Consider the following 15,517-nt stretch of genomic DNA (forward strand, 5'->3'; position numbering starts at 1 on the left):
CACACTAACAGTCCCGTGTTAACACGGGACTGCAAGCATGTCTGTTAATGTGTGCGAAAGAGAGAGAGATGGGGCGGACTGGATTCAGTGCAGGAGGAGGAGGACAGAGGTGACTTGGAGGGATTTCAGATTTCATTAGCACTGCGGTTCACACACGTAAACACACGCTCACAAGTCCTCACACAACATTCACCTCTTCCACTCCTCACTGAGCCTCTGATTCACTAGCTTGTTTATACGCTCTTCCTACACATCCACATGCACAGCGCTTTTCCTCACGAGACCTGGGCGCTGCCTCAAGTAGTCGCACACAAATACTCACGCATTTGTACGATCCTGTGCAAATATGTCAATGCTGAACATGTGATTACACCAGAAAAGTGCTTCCATATTTTTGCATGATAGATACACACATGCCGTATCATGCAAATGTGTTTTTTATTACCACGCCATTAGTAGCCTCGGCACACTCTTCCTTTTCGACACAGACGTTAGCTACCAGTGGTGTTTAATATGCAGACCTCACAAATGTGAATGCAAACGGTGCACGGCAGTTGCATGTAACAGGACCTGGATTTCATTTGGAGGGAATGTCTTTGATCTCGCGTGGACAGAAACGCAGACAGGCTGGATGGACAAACAGGCGGATGCGGAGCTAGCTGTGCAACCCTGGCAAAAGGTTTGAACCTGAGGGAAGAAGAAACAAATTACAAACATTTTAATGGGTTTATTTTACAAAATGCTTTAAAACAATTATGCTCAGATCCTTCATGTTATAGTCTAGCAAGTTTAACAAAGTGTCATGATCTAAAATATTATATAAAAAACAAGGTACGCCATTTTTTATGCTCCATGTACACTGGGAGTTTAAAAAAAACACCCCATGTTTCAATAGCTTGTAGAAACATTTTCAGCAGGAATAACTTGAAGTAATCATTTTCTGCATGACTTTATCAGCCTCTCACATTGTTGTGGAGGAGTTTTGTCCCACTCTTCTTTACAATGCTGCTTCAGTTCTTTGAGGTTTGCAGGCATTCGTTTATTCACAGCTCTCTTATGGTTCTGCATTTCAATTAGGTTGAGGTCTGGACTTTGGATCATTGTAAAACCTTAATTCTTTTCTTTTTCAGCATTTCTGTTGTAGAGTTGCTGTGCTTGGCATCATTGCCAGTCATACAACCTCACATCTGACCCTAAAATACTTTGGTGTTTTGAGGAGTTCATGATTGACTCAGAGACTGCAGGGGTTGCAAAACAAACCCAAGTCATCACCCCTCCACCACCGTGCTTGACAGTTGGCATGAAGTGTTTGTGCTGATGAGTTGTTTGGTTTTCTCCAAACTTGGTGCTGTGCATTATGGTTAAATTCTGTACAATCCTGCAACACGTAATCTAAAGTTTTAAGACAAGAAATAAGATGGAAAATAAAAATGAAAAGACATAAAATTCCACTTTGGTCTCCTATGTCAAAAGGATTATTCAAGTCTTGTGGTTTGCTCAGATGCAACTTTGAAAACCTGAGCATGATAAGCTTTTCTTTTTATTAAGAAGCTGTCAGTCTGCCCCAGGGCAGCTGTGGCTACAACTGTGCTTTGCCTGCACCAATGTGAGAGTGTGTGAATGTGAGAGTGAATGAATAGTGGAATTGTAAAGCACTTTGGGTGCCTAGAAAAGCGCTATATAAATGCAATCCATTATTAAGCCGCTCCTTTATAAAAAGAAGATGCCATAAATTTTCAGTCTTTTTCGATTGTAGCTTTACGCACTTTAACATGGTAACTGAGTTCTGTAGCGTATGACATGCAGCTCTTGGCGTTTCTTGCAGTTTCTCTAAGCAACCATTTGGATGAATCTGCGGGAAAATTCACTCCTTGGAAGATCGTGACATCATGTTTACATACACCTTATCGCTCTAGACAAGCACACTGCCAAGACCTGTGCTTTCATAGAGGTGCTCACACTTTCTGATGACCAGCTAATCAAATACAATTGATTAGTAGCACATCCTTGCTACTTACCCGGGATGCACTTAGTTGTTTTTTTTACAGGACTGCTGCCTGCTGCATAAACACAAAGCCAATATAGCCCAGTATAGAAAGCATGACAACTCTTTAAAGTCTGTCAGGCCAAAAAACATACAGCTTCCTATGTGCTAAAAACAATGTGGAGGCTTAGGTCAGATAAAAATGTCCACAAATTAGTGCTACTAAGGAATATTTGTTGTGTGAGACTGAAGCATTTACAAGTATGATGCTAAAAAATGCTTTTCTACTCTATGTTGAGCAGCGCTTTACACAACATGCCTTGTTCACCCATTCACTTTTTTTCTAAATGATTTCTATCGAACAGTGAGACTCCGATGAATGTACTGGGAACAGCCCAGGGTTCAATATATTGTACTTGTTCAAGGATATTGTGGCAGGCAGGCTGGAGGAGCCAGGGATTTAACCACCAGGCTTCTAGATTAGTAGATGGCCTGCTCTACCTCTTGAGCTACACCCACCTCAATAATTCATAATAGACATAAAACATACATAAAACAAGGGACAGGAAACCAAAAAATATTTACAAACAATTTCTAAGAAGTGACGGGCCGGGACACAAACTCGAGGTAAAAAATTGGGCCTTTAACAGATTTTGAAATGGTCGGTAACTGTAGTTGAATCAGACAGCCAGTCTGCAGCAGCGATCCTGCAGCTTTGATCCTGGCTTTTATATGAAGTCGTTTAGACACACAGTGTATCCAAGAAGAATTCCTGTTATCTCACATATGTTCTCCAGCCACGTCTGATCACTCGACATATGGTGCTTGTGCACACCATAGCCTGCAGTACACACACAAGTTAAATAAATCAAGGTTTACCCATTCCTGATTTAAGCCTTGATTCAAACATTTCTCATGTCTTTGGAAGCAGACAAGACCAACCAGCCGTCACTTAGTCGTAAGCTGATTTTAGTGATGAACTCAGGACCATATCAAGAGACTCTAGTCTGGGCCTTGTCTGAGGTTGCCCCTTTTTAATATGTTGCCCACAAAGGTGAACTCTCTGCTTGGTTAAAGTGTACAGTTCACCTTTTACAGGTCTAAACAGTTTTACAGGCCTTTTTTACTGTAGCCACCACTCCTTTGCTTTGGTTCCACACTCCAAACCTGATCGGGAACTTTGGAGACGAACCAATCGCTCCAGCTTATTTCACAGTCTTATGAGAATCATCTGCAAACAACAGACATACCGCTGTAATGACACCACGCTGCATACTTTCCACACTTTTCTGACATCTTGATATCTAGTTCATGAGCATCGTAAACAACACATCTGACACCCGACTTGAAAGAGACTTAAAGCCAAGAGCACCAAGTGTGAGGCTTTTCACCCTCCACACACGCGTCTCTCGAGATATATTTTCTGTTTATGGATCTTAAAACTTGGCGCTAGCAGCTTTATTCACGTACTATCTCTAAGACTGCGAAAAGCCCTTTTGTTGTTAAATGATCAAGATGGAATCTGTGTTCGGTATAAATATGAAACTGCTTTCGGTGAAGTACTGCAGGCTGCAAAGTTATGAGCTGACTACATACCAGATCAGATTTTGGCCATCGCTCGTCGCAGCTGCTTTCACAGCAGTGCACTGACTGTCCAAACTTCTTGTCAGGTGACAGTTGAAATACTTTATTTCCAACATGGGCCTGAAGCATCCTTTATGCTTATAAGCCCCAACCCCTCTGGTCATTTGATACAGCTCCCCACCAGTTGCCCTCACAACTGTGTTACTTTTCCACAGACAGCACAAATGTCTTCAAGTGCGGAGAGCTAGGTTCTCTGGTCATTGTCAGCAGCTGTCCAAACGTGCTTCACATAGTTAGATGGCATCTATGTGTGGCAAATGACAAATTAAGAATATAATAGCTCAGGAAAACAAAATAATACCAGGTTAAAAATTGTAAAAATGGTTGTTGAGCGGCCTTTATAGAGTGCTTTAGGATCTTTAAGCACATTGTTTTGGTACAGCAGCATGCAGAGTTCATCCTCCCCGATCTCTTAAGTGTACTTAAACACAGAGTACACAATCTGCCCATCACCAGAGGGCAGACAGGCAAATTAGCAGTTAGCTTTCAGGTGGTGAACATATTGAAACTTTTAAAAGCCAAAGACTGTCATTAATTACAAGAAGAATGAAAGAATCAATGAAAGGGAGCAGGTTTCAGCACATCTACGACTTGACTATAAATAATTTTATTTTATTCTTAGATTTCTGTTGTGCATTTACATGTGGAGGCATGTTTCGGCTGAACTTGAAGGGGCAGTTTAACCAAAATCAAATGTAAGATTTAAAAAACTCAAAAACGCAGCTCCTTCCACAAATCATGACAATCATGTGCCAAAGTCTCGAACCACCTCGAACCAGACTCGAATGGTCTTCCTGAGTTTTTCTTTGGACATTGGCTCCTTTCCCCTGCATTTGCACTCCGACCCTTATGTGTAACCACATGCAGAAAATGTTTCTTTTCCCTTTTTGTTTGTCTCTTTGTTAAGTCACCTAACACAGACCTATGAATCATTCAAGCATGAAAACATATCTAACTGGGATGAACCAGTGTTGTGTCTACACATAACAGACAGTGTATCAGAGAATCAAAAGTCCCTACAATTTTAAATTGTATCTTTAGGCACTTTGTTAAAAAAAATCATTTGTTCTGATTGCTTTTGTTAAATCTATAATAGGAATAAAATAGTATTTTTGCACCAACAAGGGTATTTACAAAGCTGTTAGCTGGAAACTTGGGATATCTCAGCATGGTGTGTTGTCTATCCTTTGAAACCAGATAAATGGAGGACAAAAGAAGAAGTGACATGATCTACAGCAGATGAGTAGTACCTAAAAGTCGTGTCCTTTAAACACAGGGAAAAATCCAGCCTGACAACCTGACAGGACCTGAGATGCCCATCTGAAGGCGAAAAAATACCATCAGCTTTTGATCTACCATGCAATCCCATCTGGAAAGCATCCCATAACAAGGTGTGTGGATCTCTTTAAAGTACAGCTTCTTGGCAAGGCAAGTCCCAATTAATTCCATTATTCTAGAAAAGGCAGACAGCTCTAGAGCCACGATCTAACCATACCGGATAAGCAGCGCCACAGTCCAGAGGAACTGTCTCTTTTACTCAGTTGTAAGAGAGTCTTTCTTTTTTTTTTTTACTGTAAAATGTCTAATTTTTGCTGCCAGCCTGTTCCCACATACTTCCTATAAACATCTTCAGAGCACGGATGTGAGTGTGTGTGTGTGTGTGTGTGTGTGTGTGTGTGTGTGTGTGTGTGTGTGTGTGTGTGTGTCAGAGAGGTAGGGGGTTGGATTCCTACTATTCTGTTTGTACTATGCCCAACACTTCCAGCATCTTTGTTTATAGCTCTCCTCTGCTCTTTCACACAGAATTGATGAGAAAGACACACACATTAAACACATTGCTTTTGGCAGGCACACTGGCGCACACACACACGTGCACGCATCCACACACAAATCCTGCTCTAAAACCCACCGCAGTGACCTTTCAGATGCAGATGGAACAGCAGCTCCCCTCCACTGCCAGAATGTCAACATCTTCTGCTCTCTCTTTGCTTCTAAGAAAAACTGAGTTGGCAGCAGGTTAGCCTCCTTATCTCTGCACATTGGCAAAGTACTAACACGCACACACATACACACGCATGATGCACACAATGCCCTGTGCAAAGCGTCCTCTTTTGATTTGTTTAAGGATATAAATTCCCACGTAGTTCATTAACAGCAAACACTGCAAACAGACGACTGCCGGGCCACGCCGTTCTTTCTCTGTAGGCATCCACACATTGCAACACATCAATCTTATCTATCTGCTTTCTCTGTGAGTACGCTGTGAAATCTGGGGTTTGCTGGAGTGAAGGTTTGGAACTGTGCAAGCGTTTGTTTTGCAACTGAGCTCTACCTGGAGGGTCACCGTAACTCTGCCAGGGGAAGCTAAGCCTGTGTCATCGCAATCTGAATAGTTATGAATCGCAGCGCCTGGGTCTAGCTGACCCGATAAATAATGTCTGTCTGACCGAAGCTGCACTTCCACACCTACAACATGATTCACACAGCATCGCTGTCGTTATCATCTCGTAAACTTATAAACATAACGCAAGAAAAAGGATTTTGAAAAAATGGATACACCAATCAGCCTCAAGTTTCAATGGATTTCCCAGAACTGGGCCTCAGTAATGACAAATGGTACTTTATGCAGAAATGATTTTTAAAACAGGCCATAACTGTGTGGAAACAAATGAAAATCCTCACATAATTGGCAGATATCAAGAGATTTTTGAAGAAACTTATGTCATTTTTCCAGAGCGAGTGCTCGTTAATGTATAATCAACGGCATAAGAGACTCATTTTGAGAACCACCAATCAAAATCATGCAAGAAACAACAGATGCACACACACACACACACACACACACACACACACACACACACACACACACACACACACACACACACACACACATAAACACAGAGTCGTGCAGATTCACATGTGAGAGTGCAACCCTGAGTGTGAGGAAACTATTTATGGTGAAAGTGGGCAGAAAGTGTAAACACATGTCTGGCATCCTTTGAAAAGACAAGTATTTCACTCCTTTTCCTCCCTTAATCTCTCTCTGAGGAATCCCCACCCCACACCCGCAGCCTTTCCCCTTCACCTTCCCTACACCACCATATCACATTTTCCTCCGTGCCTTTGAGCCGAAGGGGAAACATAAATCACAGGACACGAAGGAGGAAGGAGAGGAGCAACACACGCAACCATCTGAGTAAATCTCTGTGAATGGGAGAGACATTACGGGTGGGGGAGTTGGGGTGAAAGGGCTGCTGGGTGTATCTGGGAGGAAGGGAGGGTGGGTGGATGCTGATGTTGCTGCCACTGTCTCCGTGCCTTAAGAAACAACTTAAAACCTCACCATTAAGGGCCTGTCACAGCGACGTGGCATGTTGAAGGAAATGCGGTGCCAGAGGCTTGGCGACGTCTCCACAACCTGCAGCTGGGGGACAACTGTGGGGATGGGGTGATGGGGGAGGGACAGCTGCCCCTGTTGTCTAACAGATGAAGCACATGCGTAGAGGTCTTTGATAACTCTGTATTTCCAGTTCAGCTTGATCTAAATGGCACTTTGAGAAACCCAGTGATTCCTTTTGAGCCAGAAATTTCAACAAACGTCTCTACCCGAACTTAAATAAAGGAAAAAGTTCTAGTCATGGCAGCGTTTTTGAAGTTTTTTCTTGTATGTCTGCTCCTCTGAAATTTCATTGTCAGGGCTGCAAATAATTTTACTCAATAAAGATCCTGCCCAAGCAGCAACGTAGCCTGGAGGTTAAAAGACAAATAAAAGCAATGATGAAGCGCCCAAAACTGAGTTTTTCAGCTGGGTCGAGGCTGTCAGTCCCCCATAGACTCTGATGTTAAATTACCAACTTATCCCAGAAACAAACATGTTTACAGGCTGAGGAGGTCTACTGTGGGATTATTGGGTTAATGAGCTATGTCCAGCTTAAAGTCAGGGTTTTCTGTGGCTCTCTGTTTTTTTTACTGGGCTAAATCACCATGGTACATTACGTTGGGCAGCTTGGATTAAAATCAGCATGGATTGCGGTGTTTACACAAAGTCTTTTATTTACAGCAGGTTTTTAAGTGTATAACAGATTCTTTGCTGGTGGAATAATTTGTGTGCACAACTTGTTAAGCTGGGCCTTATTAACATCTAGCATGTAAAGTGACAGCAGCTCAAACAGTGCATCACATTGTCACTGGAATTTGCGTGCAATTCTCTGGTGGTGCAGAAAATGTGCACATGGTTTTAATGCTTGATTCTAATCTGCTCTTTTTAGTGTCTTTTACACTGCTGGAACTGCAGCTACTAGAGCACAGGGCACACAACGAGAATACATATTTAATCAATAAAAGTAATTCACCTTACTCTGCTGACAAACTAAAGCAATTTCCACATTTTTTAATTAGGGAATGGGACAGTAAGCTGTAATGTTTAAATTTATCCAGCCTAAAGTTGTCAGAGCTCCAATAATCAGCTGTATTTAAGAAGTAACAGTTGCTGTTATGTTTTTGTGTTCTTTATAGATTTCTCTAATCGCAGTCGGTGTCACTCACGGGGATCATTTTGAGAAGAATAAAAGTGATGGATGTGTGAAATGCCCTCTTTTATGTGGATGCACAAAGCACCTGGAGCAGAAAGCCAGATCTTTCAAGCCAGCTAAGGCTAAGAGAGCATGGCTTTGTTGACCTTCCTTGGTAGTATAGAAGTTTTTTTGTCTGATGCCTCTCCTAAGGCGAATTGCCCAAGGTCCACCCTTGGGCAATTCCACTGTTTACAGCTATACCCTATGGACTGAGTTTGCTTTTTAATTCCATTGTTGGAAAACGCTTGTGGCCTTTTCCATTTGACTTTCAACTGGATTTCTTGTTTGTTTTTTGGCTTTTTCAATTCAGCCTCAAGTATTTTCAGTTTATTGTTTGGCAAAGCACATTTGCTCAAATGTGGTAAATGACAGCGAATTAAAACTAAAATATATACTCACAAATTTCTGAGACACCGTAGAAGTAATGATGTACATAGAAACAGCTCCTTTTCAGCTGTAATCCACAGAATAAAAATGCTCTGTCGAGTTCTCTCTTTCTTTATTTAGAAACCAAACAGTTTGAGGGAAAGGAAAACAAAACCTAAAAGCCGCATCTCTCTAACTCCATCACTTCAGAGCCACATGTCTGTGATGAAACATTAATAAATGCTGGTCCTCTTTCATCCATTTGAAGTTAGATGATGTCGTCTGACAACACGGCAGCTAACTCACACTTTATACCATTTGGGCGATATTTCTTGCGGTGGCTGGGGACTTCCATAATGTGCAAAGCTGTGGAAAGCGACATAGTTCTGTGACCACTTTTGTTTTAAAATCCATTATTCATGTTCAGTGAGTATAGACTGTATTTTTGTGAAACTAACTGCATTCATGTCTGATAATCAAAAAGATATATGAAACCTGGTTTCATGGATAAAGTACACACTTAGACTATAATGCTGATCTAATTTCTTTGGAAAGCTGGTGACACAACGCTGGTATTTCCACACGGTATCATCACCTCATGCTTACATAAAGATTTTAGAAATGTAGATGCTCCTAGAGCTATAAGCTTCAGGCGAGTGAGAAAAGATAACTCAAGAAGAATTTGTCACTGCTGATAGCTGAGCTGTCATAAACTCTCCTTAAGGAAGAACAAGAAAGGAGCTACAACTGCAGCACTGCCAGGCCAGCTGCCTTGGAGGAGTCCTGCATGTGCCACTGTGCTGTAGCGGTTATGTCTATGGTGTCACCAAAGCCAGGGTAATCTAGCAGAAACATGTGCACTTACACAGGACAGGCAGAGAGAAAGAGAGAGAGATCAACAGCCTTGTCTGGCATTGTGTTGGCAGGGCTTTTGGCATCACTGCCTGCCTCCCACTCCTCCTCTGTGCCTCTTTCCTGCACCCCTGAAGTGCACGGTTAATCTCTAAGCTCTATCCCCATTTAAAGACAGGGACATCACGCAAACCTGCCTGTCTGCATTGCGTCCAAGCACACACACACACGCAACAACCCCCGCTCAATGCACGCACTCAGTAAAGATGCGTGCTGTTTCCTCTGTCCAAACACATAGAAAGAAAGAAAATAGCTCAGCGGGGGGTTAAGCACTGTGCTGGCTGGAGCAGCAGACTATCTGTCCGGTTTTTTTCTGCAGTCCTAAAATGTCTGCAGGGGCTGGGAAGTGACAGGCTTGGATGATGAGATAAAGAGGAGAAGGGTTAAAGGCTCATGGTGTACTAATGTGCCGTGCATCTGTGACTGTATGGTCACACTCAAGTGAACAGCATGGACTATGGCCTCCTTGTCAGAAATATGTGTAGAGGATGAGTTGTAAATATGTCCAAGAGGTGAAGTAATGTGCCTGTAGAGTAAAGAGAAGGCCTATTTTACTAACCTATACATGGAAACTGAGAATTTAAGTGATGTGGTGCTTTTAAAGGCATTATAATCCACTTATCCTCATTGCCTTCAGAAAGTGTCAGCTCCTACTTTTCCATAAAGTCTGAAATATCTGATTTTTAGCCAACTTTTAAGGGTGAGAAATACTCTGGTAATGCAGCGACTGTGAGCCACGGTCTTACTCTCTGTGGGTGTTTATAAAAACCCCAGTAATCTGAGACCTGCAGATCAACTGTTACACCAACGACTGGAGATTTGGCCACCTTAAATGACGCACACGGAGTATACAGCAATAGATATCGCCCTCTAGTGGGGAAATTTAGAAATATTCCAAGCAGCTGAACTCTTGACTGGAGCTTTAGAATGACATTGCTCAAGAATTATCTTTCATGTCATCACAAATGAGATTGGTGATGTGATAGCATCTCTTTCTAAATGACAGATGCTGCAAATGAGAAGTAGGACAAGCAGTTAAAGCAGCGGGTTGTTGACCTGTTTACTGTTAGAAAACAAACTGTTACTATATTAAAGTGTGCTGCACGGCATGCTGATGTGACTGCGCTGTGATGCGGTGTAACAGGGTAGAGAGCTTAATTCTTTTATTTTGTAATCAGCTATTTGCTGACTGATGATGCCTGTCACAGAATTGACACACATACCAAAAAATTCACAATCAGAATTACGTTTATTCGAAGTATAAACACAAAAAATTACAAATTTGTCTCGGTGTCATGAGGCAAAAAAAAACCAGTGGTACCGAAATGGATGTTTTGTTTATATATGTACACAAAACAAGAATTATATACTAACTGCTTACATCCAGATAGAAACAATAATTTCTTTTACTAGTGTCCGTTCGCCTCCAGGTAGCTGCCAGACCTCATGATAAATAGTCACTCAATCCTCAATCCACCCCTGGGTGTTGGGCCCATAGGAGGAGGGACCCATGTAGCTGCTTTGGGCTAAGCATCTGGCCACCAGCCACCAGACTCACACCCTCCACATCAGCGCTGGGCTCTGTTGTGGGCAAGATAAACTGGTCCCTTGATCTTTTGGTCATCATAGGAGTTTTCTTTATCTGGCCTCTCACCCACAACAATATAGCTGCTTGGAGCCCTGAAGCACACACACTTCCACCACAATATGGTAATGACTCTCAGAGGTCAGGAAATATCAGTATAGTAATACACTGTTATATTACTATGCTGTTATATATATAATGCTATGAAAAAGGTTTGTAACAGGACTTCATATACATTCAAATAAGGTAGAGACAGTCTCACTGTGTTCACTTTAGTATGACGTGAAATGTGTGCTAATCATTAGTTAATCATGAGCATACACTGCTCACTGCAACAGCAGATTAGGAAAACAAGAAAGAAGTACCTCTTGATCATGACAATTTGCATATTATTGATCAAGAAACTGACCTCACAGTCCATTGTTCATTCAGTGGGCTAAGGTACTGTTTATAAGGTTGGGGAAACGTACAGTCAGCTGAGAATGAAGAAGACACTTGGATGAGTGACAAAACGTTTCTCCCACTGAAAACGCTACGTCCAGATGAACAGAATCGGCTTTTGGGGATTTCATATATCCCTTTTCACCGTTTCACTCCGAGTCAGAGACTAAGTGAAGTGTTTGCAGACAAGTTGGCGTCTTCCATGCAGCTACTGGTGACCACAGCAACCCGCCAGTGACCAAAGCAATCACAGGGTGTCTATTGCAGCACTACATATCACTGTATGTCTCTTTTTGACCTATTTCATGCTAGCAACTGCCAGCAGCCTACAGTAACAACTTACCAACTAGTAATAAAATACACACTTTTCCCATGAACCAATGGTTACCAGGGGCCTACTGACTGATCTCTAAGGATTTATCAAACAATTTTACAGCTATTTCTAAGCCACTTTCAGTTGCTCCCTTGTCAGAGGGTCACCGCAGCTGATAGCTCTATAACCCTGTTACCAGTCACTTTAGTTAGGCTTGTGGTCCTACATGAAACAGCCCTCATTAATGTGATCAGAAACAGACGTGTTTACCTAATTCTTCATGTCAAAATGCCCATTATATTAAGGTGCACAAAAATATCGTTAAAGTAGGCTATTGTGCAACGGCACAAGTGCTGTGTCCTTATCGTCCTGTCGAGGGCAGCAAAAAGCCACAGCGTCTCCGTCGTCATCCAAACAAAGAAGAAGAAGCCGGAGTGCTGACGCGTCTCTCTTCTCCTCTTCTTCTCCATTCACCGACGTGTCAGTCTTCTTCTACCCGGAGCTCAGCAGCAGGCAGAAGGTTCAGTGAGCACTCATGGCTCCCAAAAGCAGCAACAAGCAGCAGTCAGAAGAAGATCTTCTCCTTCAGGATTTCAGCAGAAACTTGTCGGCAAAGTCCACAGCTCTGTTTTACGGAAATGCACTCATCGTTTCTGCCATCCCCATCTGTGAGTACAGCATAGGCTGAGGAAGCTAGCTGGTGCTAACCGCTAATTTAGCTAACACTGAGTGAGTGGAGGATTAAAATTGAGAAACTGTCAATAAAAACGAGGTTTTCAGAGCCGCTACTTTACATATATAAGCTCACGTAATGTTCAGAGATATAACACATAAGCACAGTTAATAATATTGATCGGGAATGCTAACGTGACCTCGTAATAACGCTGTGATACGAAGTGCAGCAACAAATGAATCAAAACACAAAAAGCTTTGGGAGATTTTACTTGAAAAACTCCAGTTTCAGATAATTAGTTTGAGCAGCGTTTTGTGCTTGTTTTTCCTCTCTTTAGGGCTGTTTTGGAGGATCTGGCATATGGACCTGGTCCAGTCTGCAGTTCTGTATGCTGTGATGACTCTGGTCAGCACCTACTTGGTTGCTTTTGCCTACAAGAACGTCAAGTTTGTGCTCAAACACAAGTAAGAGGGACAAATCCACTAAACACCCGTTGCTGCTTGGTTAAATGGGCCTCATATTATACTTTATTCATACCTTTTAACTTCAGTTACATGGGGACAAGAACACAAACATATAATCATCAGTCGTTTGAACACAAATAGGGAATCAAACTGTCTCTGTAGAGTTAGAGCTTTTTTAATTCGATCAACTTGATTGACAGATGTGATGTTATTCATTGGGGAAACTTTGAAACGGATTAAGAATCAACAGACTGAGTTCAGAAATGATTTTGTTACTTCTTATTGGAAACTGAATCTACTGGGAGTTGCTGTTGTGTTTTGAATTTGATTAAAGTCTTAATGCTTGTGATCTTCCGCTCATCACACTCCAGGGTCGCACAGAAACGTGAGGATGCTGTTTCAAAGGAGGTAACCAGGAAGTTGTCTGAGGCTGACAACCGCAAGATGTCCCGCAAGGAGAAAGACGAGAGGTAAAACGTAGTGCACACGTAAGCCCAATTCAAATTCAGCAACTACACGCTCTCTACACACTTGCGTTTGCTTATCTGTGTGGAGGGGCCACCAATTTAGGTGGTGTTTCAAACCAAGTGGAAGTAGGTTATATAGAAATCCGACTCTGAGCCTGTACTGATACAGTTTTACGTACCTCATTCAGTGGTGCGACACAGTTTTTTGTCTCTGGGAAAGCTGCAGACTGATGTGAGTATTTCTGGTTTGTGTCAGTAATCTTAAAAGTGAAATTATAAACTTTACCAACTTTATCTTTAACTTTTATTTTTTCTGGCAAATGAATTACACAGGCAGAAAGTCTTTATAACTGTAATGAATGTGTGAAAGCAGCAGTCAGCCTTTGTGGTGAGAATGGGACAGATCACTAATACGTGAGCTTACAGGTTTACAGTATTTTAGTCTGTATTATATTCATAATAGTTACACCATAATCTCATGTCAACATACCACAGCAACACCCTCTTCTGCCAGCGTTAGGTGCTAAACTCAGGTGCAGTTTCTTCTGGTCGCGTTAATGACCCATTTATCTTCACTGGTCTCGCCCTTGTGAACGTCACCGTACATCAAAAGTCAAAAGTATGATGATAAATCAGTACTGAGGATCAGAGAGTCCGAGATTATATAGAGGGAGATGTTCCAACATTGTGAAAAGAAGACACGTTCTGGGAAAAGGTTTTGTCTGAGTGGCGACTCTTCAGGAGAATACAGCAGGGCGTTCTCACACCCTCAGCGCTGGTATAAATGCTGATGGAGCTGTGGCATTGTCGCTGTTTGCATTTAAGTGGACCAACCCAGTGAGCACAAATTGAGTATAAGTCTATGTTTGACATCAACCACCTTGTTTCTGTTCACACACCGTCTCTAACAAAGCTTGCGTTAACCTGGTACACGTAGACAACAAGGACGACATTTGGTTTTTATCTCCTGTCCAGAATTCTGTGGAAGAAGAACGAGGTCGCCGACTACGAGGCCACCACCTTCTCCATCTTCTACAACAACACACTCTTCCTGGTTCTCGTCATCGTCGCCTCTTTCTTCCTGCTCAAGAACTTCAACCCCACCGTGTATCCTTTCACGTCTGTATGTGGCGGTATTTAGTTCACAAGTATATTTAAGTTGAAAATGTATGACAGGTTTTGTTGTAGCAGATTTATCCTTTTAACACATCTTAACAGATTAATAGAAAACCGATTATTTCAGGCTATGATAATCTTACAATATTTAGTTGACTAAAAGAAATTTGATGTTTAAATTATGACTAAAACTAAAGAAAACTCCCTGTCAAAAGTAACACTGTATGCTTCATATCTGCAAACTTTTCTTACCAGTGTTTACCTTAACCCACCTTTTCCCAGCAACTATATTCTGTCCATCAGTGCCTCTTCAGGACTCATTGCTTTGCTTTCCACTGGCTCAAAGTAAAGGAAGAAAGGGTGGGGGTTGGGTTGGAGGGTAGGAAATGGGCTAAAGAAGTGTACACTCATGTTAGGAACAGGGTTTACAAGCGGAATATGACATTTCATCTTCATGAAAGTCGTGATCAAATTATCTCCAGAGTTGTTTCTACAGATCTGTCTTCTGTTGTTTTTGTAACAAATAAAGCAAGTCTGTTTACTTGTCATCTGTGTCATTTGATTTGTGTGTTGTTCAGTCTGCTTTTTTTTACAGCTTAGACACCATTTCCATTGGCAATGCTTTTATTTCTAATCACACTTTCACATAGAGTATTTACAGAGAAACTACTGATCAGGAGGGGAAACAATACAATGACACAACAAGAACCGAAGTCAATGTCTCTCAAGTGTTTTTCATCCACCCAACAACACGTAGAATCAGTGACCTCTGAGTTTTCAGATCTGATTATCAGATAGGACTCAAACCAAAACCAGAAACCTTGGGTAGCAGTTGATGTGGCACATTACAGGATTTCAACAAGCTGAAAAACAGACACAGATGACTTGCTTGTTGCATTTTAGAGTTGTTTCTAAGTCTGTAAGAAATTGAGAAAACCACGAAGACAAGTCACTGTTCTCTCGGACAACAAGAAGGTT

The 15,517-nt window shown here is 41.9% G+C and overlaps 1 protein-coding gene across 1 annotated transcript; it reads left to right on the forward strand.

Moving 5' to 3' along the window:
* The first annotated feature begins 12,276 nt into the window (after positions 1-12,276).
* Positions 12,277-15,087, forward strand: ssr3 (signal sequence receptor, gamma). The gene is made up of 5 exons (XM_085380360.1): positions 12,277-12,487; positions 12,830-12,956; positions 13,328-13,426; positions 14,399-14,530; positions 14,822-15,087. The coding sequence occupies exons 1-5, from the start codon at positions 12,355-12,357 to the stop codon at positions 14,886-14,888; spliced, it is 558 nt and encodes a 185-aa protein (XP_085236486.1). The 5' UTR covers positions 12,277-12,354; the 3' UTR covers positions 14,889-15,087.
* The last annotated feature ends 430 nt before the right edge of the window (positions 15,088-15,517 follow it).

This window comes from Rhamphochromis longiceps, linkage group LG14 (genome assembly GCF_057381845.1).
Source record: "Rhamphochromis longiceps isolate RC_006_pf linkage group LG14, R_longiceps_female_GT1.1, whole genome shotgun sequence".
NCBI lineage: Eukaryota > Metazoa > Chordata > Actinopteri > Cichliformes > Cichlidae > Rhamphochromis > Rhamphochromis longiceps.

Bases quoted from the DNA above. Each gene is read 5' to 3' on its own strand.
- ssr3 (XM_085380360.1), top strand. From the start codon at position 12,355: ATGGCTCCCAAAAGCAGCAACAAGCAGCAGTCAGAAGAAGATCTTCTC. The intron at 12,488-12,829 runs GTGAGTACAGCA...TCCTCTCTTTAG, and splicing joins CGTTTCTGCCATCCCCATCT to GGCTGTTTTGGAGGATCTGG. The intron at 14,531-14,821 runs GTATCCTTTCAC...ACCTTTTCCCAG, and splicing joins AAGAACTTCAACCCCACCGT to CAACTATATTCTGTCCATCA.